The sequence below is a fragment of the Hipposideros armiger genome, unplaced genomic scaffold (genome assembly GCF_001890085.2).
Source record: "Hipposideros armiger isolate ML-2016 unplaced genomic scaffold, ASM189008v1 scaffold_18, whole genome shotgun sequence".
Taxonomy (NCBI): Eukaryota; Metazoa; Chordata; class Mammalia; order Chiroptera; family Hipposideridae; genus Hipposideros; species Hipposideros armiger.
The window spans coordinates 3,813,118-3,832,470 of NW_017731368.1; the positions used below are offsets into that span (position 1 = coordinate 3,813,118).

Sequence of the window (19,353 nt, forward strand, 5' to 3'; positions counted from 1 at the left end):
CTAGGCACCTTCTTGAAGCGCTGGTGAGGGCAGCCTGTCTGCCCAGCAACCTGTTCAGAGCTGAGCCAGTGGGACCTCAGGCCTTCAGAGCTGCAGGTACCAGCCTAGTACCCGCCTTTCCATAGGTGGTAACTGGATAGATGCTGTGTGGTGTGCTGAACCAGGCCAAGGCAGTGAACTCTTCCAGGAAGCCTTTCTGTTTGGACTGATCTGAGCTGTCCTGTTAACTTCCTCTCTCTTGGTCTGGTGGAATTTACAACTGGTCGGCTTCACCCTGTTTGAGTGGGAGGAGCCCAACTGTAAGTACCCTCTCTGGTTCTTAGCTGTAGTGTTGGGAGCGAGTATGACAGATTTTGTTGAAGGCCGGGCCAGCTTGTCTTCATGCCCAAACCTCCTCCTCCCCTTCTGCTCCTTCCTTCCTTAGGCAGCTACTTGGACGCCGTGTTGTTCCTGCCGCAGCCAGTTTCTGGGCAACATGATGAATATTAGTCATTGGCGCTATAATGTAAATCAGTTTACAAGAGTCAGTCTTTGAGTCTTAATTTGGGACTAAACTGCCGTGTCTATTGTTTAAGGCATTTAGGGCTTCTGGGCAGGTATAGGAGGAATGTGGAGGTTGGGGATGATCCTCTAAAATAATACCTGGGCCATGATTCAGGCAATAGTCCCAGGGGATAAACAAGAATTTAAAAAAATGCATTTAGTCCTTTGCCCTTTCAGATGATTGGATGTTTTCAGACATTCTGGATAAGTTTAAACATAATTTTGAATTTTTGGCAAGAGAACCCAATGTTCCCCCCCACACCCCATTTTATAAAATATATTTCTCTGTAATTTGAAAGAGCTTGCCAGAGACAGTGATAGTGGTTTTTACTTGTCATACAACAAGGACCCTGGGTTAATTGAGGTAACTTGTACTTTGGGGGCCTTGCAAGGTGGGGGGTCCTGGAGTCCTTCCCCCAGCTCTGAAGCAGCCATGGCGATGTGGACAGAAGCTCTTTGAGTGCCTCCTGAGTTAGGGGAGCAGTTTGCTAATGGGTTGTAGAGGTCAGCTTTGGGCTGGTTCGTGCTAGAAGTCTGTGAGACAATAAAAGACACTTCTGGTCTTTGTCCCTGGTTCCTGGCACAGAGCTGAAACCCTTGGAATTTCCTGGTTGGAGCGTCTTTTGTTATTCATAACAAGCCCCTTTCTACCGTACCTGAGTTTATGCTAATGGGTGGCTCTTGGCGGAGGTCCCCACATAGCTTCAGGGTAGGAGCTGGTTGCCAGAGGAACCAACCTGGAGATTAAAGGGTCTGAACTTTCATCAGCCCCTCCCCCAGGCCTCTGGGGAGGGGGAGAGGGACTGAAGGCGGAGTTAATCACAGTGGCCAGTGGTTTAATCAATCATGCCTCCGTAAGGGGGGTGGGGAGCCCCAGGGCATGGGAGACCCATTTGTCTCCCTCCACCTTCTACCTCTGTTGTGCATCTCTTCCGTTTGGCTGTTCCCGAAATGTATCCTTTAAAATAAATAGTAATAAAACTATCAAATAAAATAAACCCGTAATAACAGTGTTTCCCAAGTTTTTTGAGGCGTTCTAGCAAATTATTGAACCTGAGGAGGGGATCATGGGATCCCCGGGTTATCATCGGTTGGTCAGAAATACAGGTAGCAACCTGGGACTGGCCACCCTTCCTGGAGCCAGGTCGCCTTGTGGACTGAGCCCTAAACCCAGCGGGGGTCGTCCCCAACTCTCGGTGGTTAGTGTCAGACTTGTACTGAATTGTGGGACATCCAGGTGGTTACGTGTGTGGTTACTCTAGAGACACCAGGAAGTTAACCCTGGTGTGGTGAGAGAGACAATGTCCCATCTTTGTCTTCGATGGTTAGTAATGACCTCAGACCAAGGAAGAGGGAGGACAAAGTGCCAGGAGTTGTCCTTTCCAAGTCCATGGAAACAGCATCCCTGTGGTGACTCGGATTTACTTCAGGAAACCCTGTGAGGTGGTGGCCCATAGGCGTGGTGGGAAGCCCATTGTGACCTCCAGGCCCACTAGCCAGCTTCTTAGGGCTCATTACCTTGGTGGTGACGCAGGCCCTTTGGAAAAGCAGCTTGTATAGTCAGCCACTGGCACAGCTCACCCGGTGATCTGGGAACTTGGCATCAGCTGGGCGAACTCCTAGGGTCAGGCAGAGAAGGCCTCCCGGGCTCAGGCCTACCTGAGGGCAGCTTTGCCGAAGTGCCAGGAAGTCCCGAACCAGCATGTGTCTGTCCAGGCTCGTCGTGCCAGGGTGCCCGCTTGGTTTGCAAGTGTTGTTGTTCCCTCCCTCATGCCAGAATCCAAAGAGGGCTGGTTTCTAGAAAATGCAGCTTGTCTGGTTCATGCATTGTCCTGGCCAGAGCCTGGATAAATTAACTCAGAATCTGTTGTTATCCCTTCCTTTCAAGCTCCGCCCTCTCCCTCCTGTGCAAGTCTTGCCTCCAGTTGAAGTAAACACACAGACCCAGCAGGCTTGTGAGAGGGCTCCTGGGGAATTAGTCATCTTCCTCCAAGATTAGTTCTCCCAGAAGCTACAAGGCTTTCTCTGTGCTGATAACATTCACAAAAGGAGCACAGGTAGAGAAACAGGCTTTATACCAACCCTCCACCCCAGCATGCTTTCTCCTTGGGTCTCTCTGAAGACCTGTTCATTTTTCAGGTCTGGCCTGACTCAGTTGCCGTCACGGAGTGCCTACCACCCTCTCCCTTCCCCAAGCAGAATTCGTTTTCCTTTCCTCAGGTCTAACTGCATCTTTCTAAATTCATCACAGTGCCACTATTTTTATTGAGATATATTTTACAAGATGTGAGTTTTGATAAATATATGTTTGTCAGATATATATAGTCATGTAACCACCACCGCAATCAAGAAAGAACAGAATTGCCCCCCACAATTTCTGCATACTCCTTTGCAGTCCTCCCTTCACCCCCAGCCCCTGGCAACAACTGATTTGATTTCTTCCTAATGCTTTGCCTTTGCAAGAATATCATGCAAATGGGGTAGTGAAGTGTGTAACCTTTTCAGTCTGGCTTCTTTGACTCAGCACAAAGCATTTGTTGTGTGTATCTGTGGTTCGTGCCTCTTCATTGCCGAGTGCCTGTAACTTTTTATCCATATCTCTGCATAGACCTCTTCTGCCGGGTCCTGATATCTGGCTGTTTTTCTCTCTCCCTCCTTGGTGCACAGCCAAGCTCCTCCAGGGCTGGCCTGTGCCTTGCATGCCTCCGTGTGCCAAGCCCACACAATGTAGGTACTTGGCAGAGTGTGGTGACAAGGCAGCAGTGCACTGACCATCGTGAGCCAGGAGGGGCGAAGTGTGTGTCTGGGCAGCAGAGCCCCTGCAGAAGTCTGGCTGAGCCCAGGCTCCCCGTCTCTAGGGCCCTGGCCGGTCCCTGCTCAGGCTCTGTGTTCAGCAGGCGACCTGGAGAGACGCCCAGGACAAAGCAGGCTGGCTTCTGGTAAACCACTCCCACCCTGAGTTTGGTGTCTGTGAGGGGCAGGGTGCCAGCACTTGCTGGGGGTGGGGGGGGTTGGAGGGTTCTCTGGGGCTCTGTGTCTTGAATTACTGGGAGTATGGTACAGGTTTGTGTCTGTCTCATTCCTCCCGGGCCGGAGAAGCCCTCTTTAGGCCTTGTTTTCACTGAGTCACCGCAGCCTGGCTTGTTTGCTAAAAATAGGCCCGGGCATATCTGCCCTGTGACAGGCCCTCCTCCCTGCAGGCTGATGCTGGAATGCTTATGTAAATATTTGGAGGAGCTTGAGGTGGGGATCATTTCTATTCCAGGATTTGCTTGCCTCGCCCCTGGAGCAGTAAGGGGAAGATGGCGGTGGGAGGGTGAGGGCCAGCATGTGGTAGAAACCCTCAGGTGGTGGCACGTTATTTGGGAGACGCTGGCGTTCAGGGTGCTTCCTAGAAGCCAGTGGAAGTGGTTGGTCATTTGCTATAGTGACAGTGGCTCAGTTGTAAATCCGCAGGATTTGAAGCCACACTGGCCGGGGTTCACACCACGATTTCACTCTTTGCTGGCCTGAGGCCTTAGACTAGTTACACGTCTTCTCTGAATGCCAGCTCCTCCTCTGTACATTACTTACTCCACTAGGGCGATTGTCAGAATTAAAAAGATCACGTGTGTAAAGCACCTAACCGGGCCCAGCCCACAGTAGGCCCTCATTTAGTGGTGGCTGCTGCTACGGCTGCCTCCAGCCTTGCCAGCTGCTTTGCCAGCAAACACTATGATTCTGCAGTGAGCGTCTGAGGAAGGAGTTAGAGGTTCTGACAGGACCCAGCAGGGTCCAAGTGCACGTCCAAGCCTCTTTCCCATGCCGCTCGTATCTCCTCATCTTTGTTGGACTGCAGCCTCTACTGTGTCCTCAAATCACTTCAGCAGCTGCCCAAGTAGGGCTGGTAACTCAGGACTCACCAGCCACGAGAGGACAGTAACTGAGCTTAAAATAGAAGTGTCCCTTTACTGGTTCCGAGGGCTGCGCAGGCCCCTGATGGCACACCCAGCGTGCCCACCCAGGCAGAGCCGGACTCTGGGCAGCGGGCGCCACAGCCCTTCCCCCGCGAGGCAAACGGCCTTTCCTTGGTGCAGAATCCCTGAGGGTATGTGTCCTCAGCCCGCGCTCCTGGCCAGCCCTCAGGGAAGGCAGGCGTGGGGAGAATGCGGGCCGGGCGTGGGAGAGACGGGTCCGCTGGTAGCCAGCACCTAAAGCTTAGCAGGCCAGGGAACTGGGGTTGCACTAGTTTTGGCCTTGGTACCAGGGCTGCGGGAAGCCACTGGGTGGCATCTTTAAAGGTGGAAAGTCAGGCAGTGCTGTGTCAGGGCGGAATCGGAGGGGAACTCACACAGACTAGGCCGCTCTGTTTGGTTGATCTTGTTTCGTTTTAAGGCTCAAACCAGGTCATTGTGTCTGAATATAAGTGTGTCAGAAGCCAACCAGGGAATGCCCACAGAGCAAGGCCCACACAGAAAGGTCAAGCCCTTCCCATTATGAGAAGACGCCCAGACGGGCGACTTGGTGCCCAGGGCAGCGTCCCTCTACTGTCTTTACATTATGTCTGTGACTGCTGCCTCCACAGCCTCCTCCTTACCCTGCAGGTGCCACCATGGAGCCTGACTTCTGCTGACCGGGCCCAGGCCCCAGGCCCCAGGCCGGAGGTGCTCAACCAGGACAGGCTGCCTGCAGCCAGCCGCCATGGCTTCCACCGGGGCGGAAGGCCAGCTCCAGAGGATCATCCGCGATTTACAAGGTACGGTTAGGCCGCACGGCATGTGGGCTGGGCTTCGAGGGAGCTGTGACTGTGCTTTCGCGGTTGCCAGTTGAAATTGAGCCCTGTCATCTGTGTTCACACGAGAGTAATTGGAGCCCTCCAGACACGTCATATTGAAATATTTGGGGCTCAGATGTCCATCCTGTGTCAGGCTGGGAGCGCTTGCCTGGCCCTCGTCCCAGGGCACTGTAAAGCCACTTTGTAAACAAAATCAAGTACTCGTTTCTGCGGCGAGGGTGTGTGTGTGTGTGTGTGTGTGTGTGTGTGTGTGTGTGTGCGCGCGCACGCGCGCGCGTTCGTTCTTGGCTTTGTCGCATCTGTGTGTTTTTTTTCTTGGCTTAATCACGATCCTCTGGGCTCTGATGGAGGTGGCTCAGTTGGGGAACAGTGTGCTCCTTCCCTCTGAGCAGGAAGACCAGACACCCGTTTTTCTTGTTTTGCTGTCTCACCTGGTCATGGTGGGCGGACAGCCCGTGGCCTGGGCTGCACTCCAGCTCTGGGCCTGCTGCCTCGCAGACCTCCCCGAGCGTGGCCTGGCCCAGGGAGAGACACCGCCTGTAGGCCTCTCGCTGGAGAGGGGCCAGGTGGGGAGGGGCGTGTAAAGAGGGGCAGAGTCGGGAGGGGAGGCCGCTTTCTCTGCTGGCTGCAGTGTCTAGGACCTGAATCCCCCTCTCAGATGGAGGCCCAAAGGTCAGGATTTTGGCAAGTTTTCCAGACGCTTCAGACCCCAGGGCTGGTTCTGTAAGGCTCCTTGGAGCTCCTGCACTTGCCACAACGTAATCTGAAGCTAACCACTTCCTCCTTGTCGCAGACACCGCGGTGACAGCCTTCTGACAGACGGAAGGCCCAGGGTCCTATCTGCTCAGACACAGGGATGACCAACTGCAGCCTCTCCTACCCAGGGCTTCGGGCTAGTGGTGGCCACAGTACAGTCCTCATTCTGAAGGTCACAGTCGATGAGATAAAAAAGGTCACTTTCTCAGGCTTATCTCCTATTTATGTAGCACTTTGGGCCTCTACTAGCTAATCATCACATGGCATTTCACATGCATCTTAGAGATAATAACTCACTGAGCCCTCATGTTTCATTCTGTGAGGTTCGAGCCATCATTATTCCCATTTTGCAGATGTGGAAACAGGCACAGAGAGGTTGAGTGACTTGCCTAAGGTCATACATCCAGTCGGGCAGGGCCTGGGTGTGCACACACAGGGTGGCAGACTTTGTGCTCTTAATCATACCAGTGTGCTTCCGGCTAAAAATATCGATGCTTAAAAACAATCTACACACACACACACACACACACACACACACACACACACGGCTAAAATGTCGATGCTTAAAAACAACAACCTACACACACGCATACACAGGGAAAGTAAGATGACAATCCCTGCAAATCTGCATTTGCCACTGGCCTTGAGAGTTTCTCCACAGCGTAGGCAGTCTTGTCTGTGTTTCAGTCCCTGGTTCTCCGGCATGACTGGGACCCAGAGGTCCTCACTGGGAGGAAGAGAGGAAGACAGGCCCTGTAGGGCCCCGTTCCAGGAGGAGGAGGACAGGATTAGTGTTTGTTCAGTTGCCTGTTTCCATCCCGTGTGCTGGATGCGTCTGGTCGTCCCCGACATGCCAAGGCCATGTCAGTGTCCATACCCAGCCCACAGAGCACTTTGGTGGGAATTCCTAAAAGGCACCGTGTTCTCCAGACCCTTTCTTTTCACCTGTTGGTGGCTGTCTTGATAAACATACAGCAGGCCTCCAGCTTTTGCCGTGGTGCATCCTTACCTGAGCTGTCCTGTGCCGTGCACAGCCTCTGCCCTCTGCAGGGCAGCCGCCTGTCCTGGTGACAGCAGTTACCGGGGCCTTGGTGTCAGGCAGGCGAGCTGACCCCGCCTTTTAACCCTGGCAGATGTTGAGCAAGTCCCTTCACCTTTCCAAGGCGCAGTGTAAGCTTGGATGATGACACCCACTGCTCAAGGCTGTTGGCAGAAGCAAATAATAATTCATGTGAAACCAAGATTGTGGTGCTTCATATCCAAGGCTCGCTCTTTCAAAATTTCAGGAGTTCCCAGATCAGGTTTTGAGTGCTAACCCAGCCTGAGGGTGGAGAAGGCAGGCCGCGTGTCTTCCCCGGCCCCTGGGCCCCTGGCTCTCCATGCCAGCCACAGCAGACACCTCTAGTAGGGCACAACTGGGCGACAGTCACTTGTAAGAATCAGCCCCAAGAACCTGTCTTCCGCCGTTGGCTGACCTTGGCCCGCGGGGTCAGTGTTAATTAAACTTGAGCAGCTCAGGCTCAGCTTCCGTCCTGGGCAGACCTGCTCTGTAGCCATGGTGCTTGAAGGCAGGGGCTCAGGGCTTATTTTCTGGTACGAGCTGTCAGAGAAGACGATAGGTTTTTGTTTGTTTGTTTTAGGTTTTTTCTTTGGGTTTTTTTTTTTTTTAATATTTGTTTATTTTGTAAGAAGACAGGGTTTCGTCCAGCATTTTCCAACCATCTCAGCTGGAGACATTTTTCCAATTTCTAATTGAAACCCAGCTTCTAGCAGTCCCTCTGTCCCACAGCAGAGGCTGTGAGGGAGGGTCAAAGGTGGTTTTTTTTTCCCCTTTTCTGCACAGGGAAGTCAATTACCTTCGAAGTTAAGAGGTGGGCTCTGGAGTCAGAACGCCCTTGAGAAAACCAAGGTTCTCACGCTAGCTGTGTTGTTTGCCATCCAAGATCTTTGGCCAAGTGCTCTCGCCTCCGTGAGTGCCTCATCTGCAGAATTCTAAGTTGTAATTATTTTTTGTCACATTTTGACAGCTCTGACATTGGGATCATCTTAAATCAATTGCAGCTCAGGTTTGTTGACTTAAGCAATCCCTGCGTCTCAGCGCTGTATTAAGTGAGAAAGACATGCAAAGGCCGGGGCCCTAACAGGCACTCTCTCGGTTAACAGAAGCAGCCATTGTTGTCCTTCGTGGTATTATCTTGCTAGTATTTGCACACTCTGGGCCTTTTGAAGCCTGGACTTACCTGTCCTGAGCAATAGAGTGATAGTGAAGGTCAGCAGGAAACATGGCCGCACTAAAGGAGAAAGCTTCCTGGAAGTCAGTATTGGGGGACTTCCAAATGATTCATCCACACAGCCAACATGTGCTGACCAAATACTACATGCAAATTACAAGGCCTATGTGGTGGGCCTACAGGGATGGCCCAGAACTGTGCCCAGCCAGCCATCTGTGGTGAAGTACTGCTGGGCTCGCATGACTTGTGGGGGCTTAACCAGCGTCCCGTGGATGCTGACACCCCTCACGTTTCCCAGGTGCTTTGCCGTCACTGACCACTTACTCCTCATGCTTCTTGGAGTTACTCTGCTTTCTCACTTCTCTGAGGTCGGTCTCCATTGGATAACATGTTCCTGTTTGTTGTCTTGAAGATGCTGTGACAGAACTAAGCAAAGAATTTAAGGAAGCAGGGGAACCCATCACAGATGACAGCACCAGCTTGCATAAGTTTTCTTACAAACTTGAGTATCTCCTTCAAGTAAGTGACTCCTGTAATGTGTTGATTTCTGCTCTGCTGTCTCTTGTTTCCCTCTTGGGTGACCATCAGCGTTCACAATATGGCCCAGAAAGCTCATGGAGCGCTAAGCCGTCCTGGTCAGACTTAAGGTCAGGCCTCCAAATGCCATCCCCTGGGGAATCGGAATGTTGCCCCTTAGAATGATTTCAGAATCCAGAACATTCTTTAGAGATTTAGGTCAGCTTAAGGCAGAGGTCACAAGATCACTGTTTAGCAGAGACCTTAACTTTGGGACAGCCACAATCTTCCTTTGAGAGTCTGGTGAAAGGTATGGAATATCTCCCCAAACACAGACATGCATATATGTGTGTATATATAACCAGTCACACATTTTCCAGGAGCATGTAGACCCTCTGGAAAACATCCAGAGGCCTATATTTTAGAGCCTTGCTGCTCAAAGTGTGGTCCATAGACCAGCAGCACAGGTATCACGTGGGGGCTTGTTAGAAATGGATTCTTGGTTCTCACCTGACCCCCCAAATCAGGATCTTTGAGGTCAGCCCAGGAAGTTTTCTTTTAACACGCTCCCAGCCTAATGTATGTGTCTGCTTGGTTCAAGAAGCACAGATCTAGAGAATACCGCAGGTGTGGAATACCGCAGGCAACTACAGGAAGAAAATGGATCAAACTGTTAACAGAATTTATCTTAGGGTGGTGGTATTAGGCATTACAGTTTCTAAATTTGTTTGTTTTATCCAGATTTCCTAACTGTATATGCATATAATCAGAAAAAAATGCTCTAAAATGTTATGTTAGAGAAAGATACACCTATACATTTTGAACACCATTTGTTTGCAACGTCATATCCCACCAAAGTGTATACAGCCAGCGTGTTGAAGGACTCGCCCTTCACATGCCTTTTCATCACGTTCTCTGTTTTGCATTGTGAACATGTTTGTGGACCTTTTTTTTTTTTTTTTAAATCAGCTCATTTTGGTTTTGGATTTGAAATGACTCATAGCTGACATTTGAATTTATTGTATGTATATTAAAACATTTTTGACACTTGAGTAACTGGGATAAAATGCTACTTACTCATTTCCTTAAATTGAGTCGTAGTTCACACTTCAGGTTGCCCTTAAGACTTTACACGTGTATTTCTTTGTCATATGTTGTTATGTATCTTTACTCCCAACTCTGTGGACAGACGTCTCTGGACAGATAAATCTTTGTTGGGGTGCTTTTATGCCTGAATCTTACGAGTTGTATGACCTTGAGCTAGTTACTTAACCTCTCCTAGCCTCAGTTTCCTCACCTGTAAATTGGGGGTTAAAACACCTTCATTTGATAATAAATAAAAATAATGCCAGTAAAGGGCCTTGCTCAGCGCTAGGCAACTAAGAAGCTATTATTATTTATCATTGAAATGGAGGGATGAACAGCCGTGGGCTTGGACCTCCTTTCTCATGTCCTTTTCCATACCCAGTTCGATCAGAAAGAGAAGGCCACCCTCCTGGGCAGCAAGAAGGACTACTGGGATTACTTCTGTGCCTGCCTGGCCAGGGTGAAAGGAGCCAATGATGGGATCCGATTTGTCAAGTCTATTTCAGAGGTAAGCAGCCAAGGACCTCAAGTCTTCTCAAGTCTCAAGATGCCTGCCTTATGCATCTCTTACAGAGAGGCCTGTGCTGCAGGCAGACGAGTGAGGAAATGGGGTTTATGGTGGTAAAGAAGTGAAGACATCCAGGCCAGGTATACCAGTGCCCACTGTTAGCTCAGGGAAGGCCCCACATGAGCATTTGCGGAGCTGAGGACGGGCTGGGTCCCGGCTCTGCTGTTACATTACAACACACACATTACCTGTCAGGGTGGGCTGTTCACACTGTGGTCGGCTCTTGGTGCCCCTTGGATGTGTACAGCACAGGTCACCACCTTTTTAAAAAAATCAGTTTCCTAGAGGAAATTCTTAAACTTTGCTAGGCTGCTTTCCCTACAGTTGACCTAGGAAACTTGGATTTGAAATGAAGAGAGTGATGTGGGATCTCAATGAGAGTCATTTCTTAAAATGCTAGAATGCTAAGATTAAGCTCTGAGCCTCTGCAGAGCAGAATGTCGTGGCTTTGCTATTTTACAAAACTCCAAAGCAACAACATTCATCCTCTTTCTCCTTCTGTCTGCCTCTGCCCCACCTGCCACTCCTGATGAATCTTTTTCTCTCTCTCTTTCTCATAAACCTAGTCCATCTGCGAGTAAAGAACTTTGCAAGTAACCCCCTAGATTTAGGGCAGGAGGCCTAAGGGGTTTATACATTTCATCTTTTCAGTATCTTGTCATTAAGTTTAAAGTTACTTTAAAGCCAGCAGATATGCTGCTTGGCTGGCCTCCTGCAGAGGCCACAGAGTCACGTGCTCTGGGAAGAACTCTTTGCTGACCACGCCAGCTGCAGCCAGACGGGTTTCTTCTTATAGAGAATAACAGATACCCCGACATTGAGAGCTGGGCATTTTCCACCAGCTACCCCTCTGACATCTGAGAAAATGAGGAAAGATCCTGGCTTGGAGGATTTTGTTCTGCAAATTTCCTTAATGTCCATGTAGCGTCTTGTGAGGTCGTGCCTAGGGAACCCTTGGGCCCATGGCGTGGAGCAGTGTTTTCATGCATCATAAATCGGGAGAGGGTTCTCCTTGTCGCCTTTCTCCCCAGAAACCTAGGAGTGCTCACTCATTGTCATTCTCTTCTATTTTTAGAGCAGCTGAAGCTTCCACCTTTATGACTCCCAACAGCTGAAGTCTGGAAATGAATTTAGCTTAATACTCATTGGCCAGGGCTATGAAATGCTTACATCTGCTTTTTGGCTAGTTTCCTCTTCTTCTCTCATAATGCAGTCAAACCTTTAGACAATCCAAGGCCAGAAAAACTGACTTCCAGAAGCAAAAGCTGTGTGAACCTCGTTGGGGGTTTGGTGGCTGGCTTGGGCTCCGCCACCTGTAGGGTCCAGTCCTCTCATCTGTGCTGCAGTCTCTGCTCCGTGGAGCCCATTGTGAGGAATGGCTCGATCGTCCCTGGGCTTCCTGGGCACCGATTACAGTTCACCAAGTATCCAGCAGCAACCATCCTATAGGCAGGATGGGCTGCTGAGTATGTGGGTTAACTTTAATCAATAATCAAGTGCCACCCAGGCCAGCAAGCCAGAAGGTAAACGTGGGAGGCAGCCATTTGGGCTGAAACAGCCTGAGGCTCTAATCAGCCACTTCTAAAGGTGCAGAATGGGTTCAGCCCAGATTGTGCCCATCTCTCCACAGTGGGCAGAATCAGAACCAGGGTGCAGCGTGGCGGCGTCAGGCTCCTGGCACAGAGGTCTGACTTAGAGCAGAATCAGCTCTGGTGTACCTCACAGACTTCCCTGTCCTGTGCTGCTGTTGTATCGCTTCCTGATCTAGTGTATATGAGTGTGATTAAGTGCTGAAAAATTTAAGGAATTAGGTAATGAAAGCATCTCAAAAAATAAAAAAAGGCTGTGCAGTATTTCCATTAGGAGTACAAAGGAACTATTGTTCTCTTCCCCAAGAGATGTTTTAAAAGACCTCATATATATATATATATATATATATATATATATATATATATACATATGTAATAAATTCAGTTAATAGGCCTGATTAAAAATATGGACTCACACTCTCTGGCCCAAGCTGAGCTGCCACTGAGCTGCCAACAGGTAGTAGGATGGCTCAGCAAAAAAACAAAACAAAACAAAAAACCCAAAAAAAATATGGACTCACTTGTTTTCCATTAAAAAATCCAATGTTCCGAATGCTGTTACAATGGCCGTTTTGCTAATAAGGATAAGCTTACAGACATAGGCAGTTACATGAGGTTCTTATTCAGTTTCGTGAGGCCTGGGTGGGTATGTGTGTGTGATACACACTTCGCTTCACAATGCTTTGCTCAGCTGTTCTCGCTGCCTGAGTTTCTCATTACCACTGAACACTTTGTCCTCACTTCACTCATCAGTGGAAAAAGCATTTGTATATACGGGGATGCCATCAAGATTCTCCCCTGGGCATCACCTGCCATGATCAGCAGTCTGCAGCCATGCCATGGCGGTGGTGACAAAGCCAGGAGCCAGGCTGCCGCCCACCTTCATTCCCAGACTTCCTGATGTTGCCTCATAGCCATAAAGCCCACAGGGAGAAATGTCTCACAGCCCCTGTAGTTCATGAGGTTTCACACCTTTTTGTTTTTTAGAACTATTTCATGTTGTATCATTTCCTGAGTCGGCAGTAGCTCTGGGCTAAAAGGTGTCTTATGCTTGGATGTTGGCACCATCGTGAATGTGCCAAGGCTTGCGGCTGTACCTCCCCTCCCCCACCTTCCTGTCTCAATCCAGGGCCATAATCGGTTTCTTAATAGTCGGAGGGTTATGGCCATCTTGGTGAAACCACGGCTTCCCCTTCCCCCGCCAGCAAGCGAAACACCTCTGACCTTTGAAGGGTGAGGAGGGTGTGGGTCTCTGCTCACCCCACTCGGAGCCAGAGTCTGACAGAACAGGCGCCTGTGGTAGGTTGAGAGCTTCTGAATTCCTGCCTACTTATCTTGAGCTTCTGGGGCTGAAACATCAAGAGCATGAATCCTGGTTTGCAAACTGGCCTCAAGCGTCTTCTGTGGCTGTCCGCTTGATCCCATTCATCTTGGTGACTGTGTGACCGCAGCTGGCAGAGTCTCTGACCAGTGTATCCCACCTCCGTCACAACAGGCTTCCAGAAACTTCTTTAGAAGCCATGTTTTGGCGTGGTGGGGAGAGGTTCCGAAGACAGGCCTGCACCGTCCACCTCAGACTTCCTGAAATAGAGCCATGCCCATGTTTTCGTTACCCCGTGACTGGGCCACCTAGAGACATCGCTTGCTCTCACCCCCTGGGCACTTTCTGACTAAATGCAGCTGAAAAGAAATCCAACCAGGAAAGTGTTGACAGATACATGGATTTTACTGATGGTTTCATGAGGACTCAGAGGAGGAGTTATACATCGATCAAGACTTGTTAGAAGTCCCCCTTATGCACCTCTGCCCTTTGCCCTCCTCTTCCCACACCCTCCCCGCTGCATTAGCCAAACTGAGACCATCTCTCGCTCAAGCTCAGGTGTGAGAAGTCCTTCGTTTACCTCCAAGGTTTATTCTAAACACTTCAAGTTAAATCATACAATTTCATCTGACTCTAAACCCAGAGCTTCTGATGGAGCAGACGAGGGAGGGTGACATTTGAGGAGTCCACAGAGGTTGGAGAGCCTCCCACGAACATAGCTTCCTGGCCATGTTTGCTGGGGTCTGTAGATTATTCTTGGGTGGAGGCCTGCAAGAAGTCCACCCACTTCAGGCCTCGCTGTCTATGGAGACATTATCGAACGTTTCGTGTCATCTGAGGGACATGAGTGAAGCCAGTGCCAATGTGTAGGGTAGGATTGGGGGTGACATTTTCTGCCCTGTTTCTGTTTTATGCAAGCCATCTCTGAGGCCAGGTCTCTAGAGTTAGGCCAACAACTCTTCATTTCTATGTGATCTCCTTTTTCCAGCTCCGAACATCCCTGGGAAAAGGAAGAGCATTTATTCGCTACTCTTTGGTGCACCAGAGGTTGGCAGACACCTTACAGCAGTGCTTCATGAACACCAAAGTGACCAGGTAAATACATCAAGTGCTGGGTTGACCCCCATACCATTCAGAAATGAATCGTAGTCCCCTCATTTATAGTAAGGACAACTGCAGCTGCAGCGCCAGTTTGTATGGCAACTTGGCACAAGCAAAGCCCTTCCACATCTGTCATTCTCTCCTGCCTCCCTGCCACGGTCCTTGACACGCATGGGGCAGGTAGCACTGAGTGTTTACAGGTGAGGAAACTGAGGCTCAGAGAGGCTAAAGCCCTTCTCTAGGCCCCAGCGATGCTGAGTTGTAAAGCAGGAGCTTGGGTCCAGGTCTCCTAACTCCTGGTGCCAGGTAGTTTTCCCTCGTGGATAGCATGTCCGTTGTGCTGGAGCTAATGAATAGACAGACACACCCCACCTGTCACCCTGGACCCAGTGGGTTGCAGCCCTGGCCTCTCAGCAGCGTCACCTGTGGGTCTTAACACCATGGAGCCTGGAGACTCACCCCAGACACAAAGTTAACACCTGCTGGGCGTGTCTGGGCTCCCTGGAGATTGTGATGGGCGGCCAGTTTGGGAGCCTTTGTGCTGCTAGTGATGAAGCCCTGGGAACTAGAGGAGAGGGAGGCAGGACTGAGGATGGGAACCCAGTGCCCCTCTGCCAGCTCTGCCGCCCCTCTCCCTAGGGAGCATTCTTCCAGTTACTCCAAGAAAGAAATCACTTCTGAATTCTAAAAGAAAGAACTGTTGGGGAAAAATACTTGGTTTCATTTTGTGACTTTTAAGATTGATTTGCAGAAAGATGCATTTCTCGCACATGTGACATGTGACGGGTTTTGAGCATTCACGTGAGTTGAGAACCTTCACCTTCACACATTTGATTTGAAGGTTATTTTGTTCTGGGTGTTTGGTGAAAACCGCCCTAAAGAGCTTGGCTTCCAGTATATCACAGTCCACAGACCACAGCCACGCAGCTCTGTAAACTCACCAGCGTTGTCCTTTTAAATTCCCATCACCTCACGGGAAGTGAAACGACTGGCACCTGTTCCTTCCCATTTAAACTAGTGTCAGGACAGAAATTAGTAGTGAGCTCAGTGCCTGTGCCGAGTTCTCCAGAAAGAATAGAAGATGCGGTTACCTTTCAGAAAGGAAGTATTCTTTCCCCCACAACTACCCTTTCTTGGCAAGTAATTGAGATTTAAGGTTTCTCAGATCCCTTTTAGAAACTAGATATGATAGAAGTAATAAATAAGTATCTAGTTCATTTCAGCAATTTACTTCAAGAGCAAGCTTATTTGAGACCTCTGTGCTTCTACAGTGAAAAGCAAATTGGGGGAGGGGGGAACGGGGGTTGCGTGTGTCTGTCTGTCCGTCTGTTTAATTCAGTAACCTGAGTTAGAACGGGATGACGCAGAGCCCGACTGACAGGACTGATTAATTTCGCTGTTTTCTTGCCTGTACAGTCTTGTGATCGGCACCTTGTGTTTCTCCGCAGTGACTGGTACTATGCAAGAAGCCCCTTTCTGAAGCCACGGCTGAGCTCTGACATTGTGGGCCAGCTCTACGAGCTGACCGACGTTCAGTTCGACCTGGCGTCGCGGGGCTATGACCTGGATGCTGCTTGGCCGACATTCGCCAGGTATGTTGAAGAATTGCTCAGCTTCAAAGGGGAAGGGGCTGTTTGAAGTTTGGAAGACCCGTCTCCCAAAGCACAGCTGTTTGCTCAGTGAGTTACATATAGCTTTGCAGCTCGCATGCCTGCTCGTTTTAGACCTTGTTGAATGGTGAGTCAGAATAACATTCGGGCGCCAACCTTAAGCTAACCAGGCGGTATGAGTCAGTGGAGATGCATATGCTAAACCAGAGGTTTTTAAATGTGTCATCGGACTCACACGACAGCCTGGGGAGGAGCAGGTGGGCTTTTTCCTATTTTTGCTCTCAGGGAGTTATCATGGAGGCCTCCTAGGCAGTGACAGCTACAGCCCATCCACGTAAGGTTGCTGCAGAGGCTGCTGTGTTTTCATTTCTACACCAGGATGGCACTCAACACGCCATCTGGCTGAATCCTTACAACCACTCGGGAGGGAGGAAACAGGCTCTGAGTGAAGGGACTTGCCCAGCGTCACCCAGCTGGTGGGCAGCAGGGCCAGGGCACAGACTCCAGTTAAACTCAAGTCTGGCATTCTTTGTTTTGCTTACTTTCTGTTAATCAGGTTTCTGAAATTTTTCATAGTTTGTATGTAGAGAATAGTACTGAATATAATGATATCCATGTACCAACCACCAAGATTGAAAAGCTAACATTTTGCTATATTTACGTCATGTGTCCTTTTTAAAACTTTTTGATTTTGAAATTATTCCAGAATTACAGATCAGCTACAAAAGTGGCACAGAGCACTCGTCATGCCTTCAGCTCTATTCCCCCGTTATCAGTATTTTACCACAGGTGTTTTATCATTCTTTATACATACATGTTGGTTTATTTCCTAAGCCAGGGGTCAGCAAACTGCGGCTCGGGAACTGTGGCTCTGCAGTAAAATTGAAAATGAAAATAAAACTATCATAGGTTCATTTATAAAATTTTTAAAGGATGTTATTCACATAATGGTGATTATGTAAAAATATATTTATGGCTCTCGAATAACTTTTAAATTGTTGTGAGGGACAGGATTAGCTCTTCCAGGGGTCGGCAAACTTTTGAGACAGACCGTACCCAAAGAGCCCCATGTGGCTCTCGAGCTGCAGTTTGCTGATCCCTGCCCTAAGCCATTCGAGGGTAAGTTATAGACTCGATTCCACTTTCCTGCAATACATTTCATTGTCTGTTTCCTAAAATCAAGGATATCCTCTTATTAATCTCAGTGCAGTTATCAAGATCAGGAAACTAACATCGATTACAATGTTACTCTTAAATTTACAGACCTTATTTAAATATTGAGAATTATCTCAATAATGTCTACTATAATCTAGGGTCACATGTTGCAGTTAATTGTCATGTCTCTAATTTGGAACAGTCTGATTTGGGACAGTTCTCAGTCTTTGTTTTTCGTAGCATAGACATTTTTGAAAAGTACAGGTCAGTCATTTTGTAAAACGTTCCTTATTGGGAGTTTGTCTAGTGTTTCTACGTTATTAGATTTCAGGTTAAGCATTTTTGGTAGGGATACCTCCAAAGTTGTGTCCTTCTCCGTTCATTGTATCTGGAGACACACGATACTCCTTTATTTCATTATGAGCACCATGGTTAACCATGATAATTTGGTTCAGGTGGTGTCTGCCACCTTAGGTTTCTATTAAAGTGACTATTTTCCCATTGTTATTAATATATATCTTGTAGTAAGATACTTTGAGATTAGGTTATCCTGTTTCTTTTAATAAATCTCTCACCTGTTAGTTTTATGATCCATGATAATTTGGGCAAGAATTATTTTACTACGTGTGTATCACTAATATTTTATTTGTATATATAGTTTTATTTTGCATACATTGAATCATGAGATAGCTAACCATTTGCAACTTGCTTTTTTCACTCCCCTTTGGTTTTGAGATTTGTATCTGTTTCTGCCCATGGAATTCTATAGATGTAGAGTAGCGGTCGGCAACCACGGCCCACAGGGCAATGTGTAACACAGCCTTGCCCATCGTTTGCATGTTGTCTGTGGCTGCTTTCATGCCACAGTGGCAGAGTAGAGTTGTGACAGACCATAAGGCTTGCGAGCCCAAAATATTTATACCTGGCCCTTTACAAAAAAAAAAAAAAAAATGGGTGTGGAGTATCCTGTTGTGCGAATAAACCACAGTTCATCTGTTTCCCTAGCAGCATAGAGCTAATGATTCCACTTTTTCTACCATTACAGTGCTGCCAAGAGCACCCCCATACGCCTCCTGATGCGTGTATGTGACTACCGTTAGGGCAGATGATGACAAGTGGAATTGCTGGGTTGTGGACACCAACAAGTTTTTTTAAATTGCAATTATTGTAGATTAAGGAGAAGCTTCTGGTTAAATAAAAAAAGTTTCGTTTGCACTGAAGCTACTAAACGAGAATTCTCACACAAGTCTCTGTGTTTCTAAGCTGTCACATAGAACTTTTTTATTTGAAAATAGAATGAGGGAAGTGTTCTATATCTACACTGTCCAGTGCAGTTACCAGAACTAGAAGCAGGTCATCCAGCCACATTATATGTGTGTAGTTATAAAGCAGTGACCGCGAGCCCCTAAGCCCAGTGTCACCTGTATTTACCAGCTTGACGGCCACTCATTCCTCACTAACAGACCGACTATGGCAGGCACCGAAACTTAAGGAAAATTGAAACCAAAAATTACAAAATATTACGTTCACTTAGTTCTTTTTTGGCACTGGGAGGAAAGCCATCATGTTGAAATTTTAGCCAATGTAAATGTGCTCTTTGGTGGAGACTGTTGGGTTTTGCCTTCTTATACTCTGTCTGGGAGGGCATTGCCCCCTGTCACCACCTAGTTGCCTAGTGACAACCAAGACCTTCGCACGCGCGAGTGCGTGCGTGTGCGTGTGTGTGTGTACTCCCGGCTCTGATCCAGGTGTGTCTGTCCTGTGGCCCCACAGGAGGACCCTGGCCCCTGGCTCCTCGGCCTACATGTGGAAACCGCCCAGCAGAAGCTCCAGCATGAGCAGCCTGGTGAGCAGCTACCTGCAGGTAATGTCAGAAAGGCTGGTGATTTCCTGGCTACAGTGTCAGCCAGGGCACGTTGTTTAGGGTGACGCTCTCAGATATCTGATGTTACAACCAGAGCGACAGAAACCCTCAGTTATGCCCGCTGTTTCCTAGAGTCCAGGTTTTTATAGCCGGAAAAAACTTAGGTGTTTTAGAAATTAAATTCTTTAGAAGCAGTTCAGCACTGTGGTTAAAAGCCGCGGAGTCAAATCCCAACTGTC

General features: G+C 48.6%; 1 protein-coding gene across 10 annotated transcripts in view; it reads left to right on the plus strand.

Moving 5' to 3' along the window:
* The window catches only part of FYCO1 (FYVE and coiled-coil domain autophagy adaptor 1), a 74,962-nt gene that overhangs the window by 5,636 nt on the left and 49,973 nt on the right, over nucleotides 1-19,353 (plus strand). For 5 of the 10 annotated variants that reach the window (XM_019632878.1, XM_019632836.1, XM_019632869.1 and 2 more), the window contains 6 exons: nucleotides 5,127-5,278; nucleotides 8,717-8,823; nucleotides 10,289-10,414; nucleotides 14,373-14,479; nucleotides 15,934-16,077; nucleotides 19,024-19,114. In XM_019632878.1, coding sequence (XP_019488423.1) covers nucleotides 5,224-5,278; nucleotides 8,717-8,823; nucleotides 10,289-10,414; nucleotides 14,373-14,479; nucleotides 15,934-16,077; nucleotides 19,024-19,114 — 630 coding nt within the window. In that variant the 5' untranslated portion in view covers nucleotides 5,127-5,223. Of the gene's footprint in view, nucleotides 1-125; nucleotides 300-3,300; nucleotides 3,483-4,465; nucleotides 4,631-5,107; nucleotides 5,279-8,716; nucleotides 8,824-10,288; nucleotides 10,415-14,372; nucleotides 14,480-15,933; nucleotides 16,078-19,023; nucleotides 19,115-19,353 lie in introns of those variants that run through there. The other 5 variants (XM_019632848.1, XM_019632861.1, XM_019632856.1 and 2 more) reach the window with 5 other exon arrangements.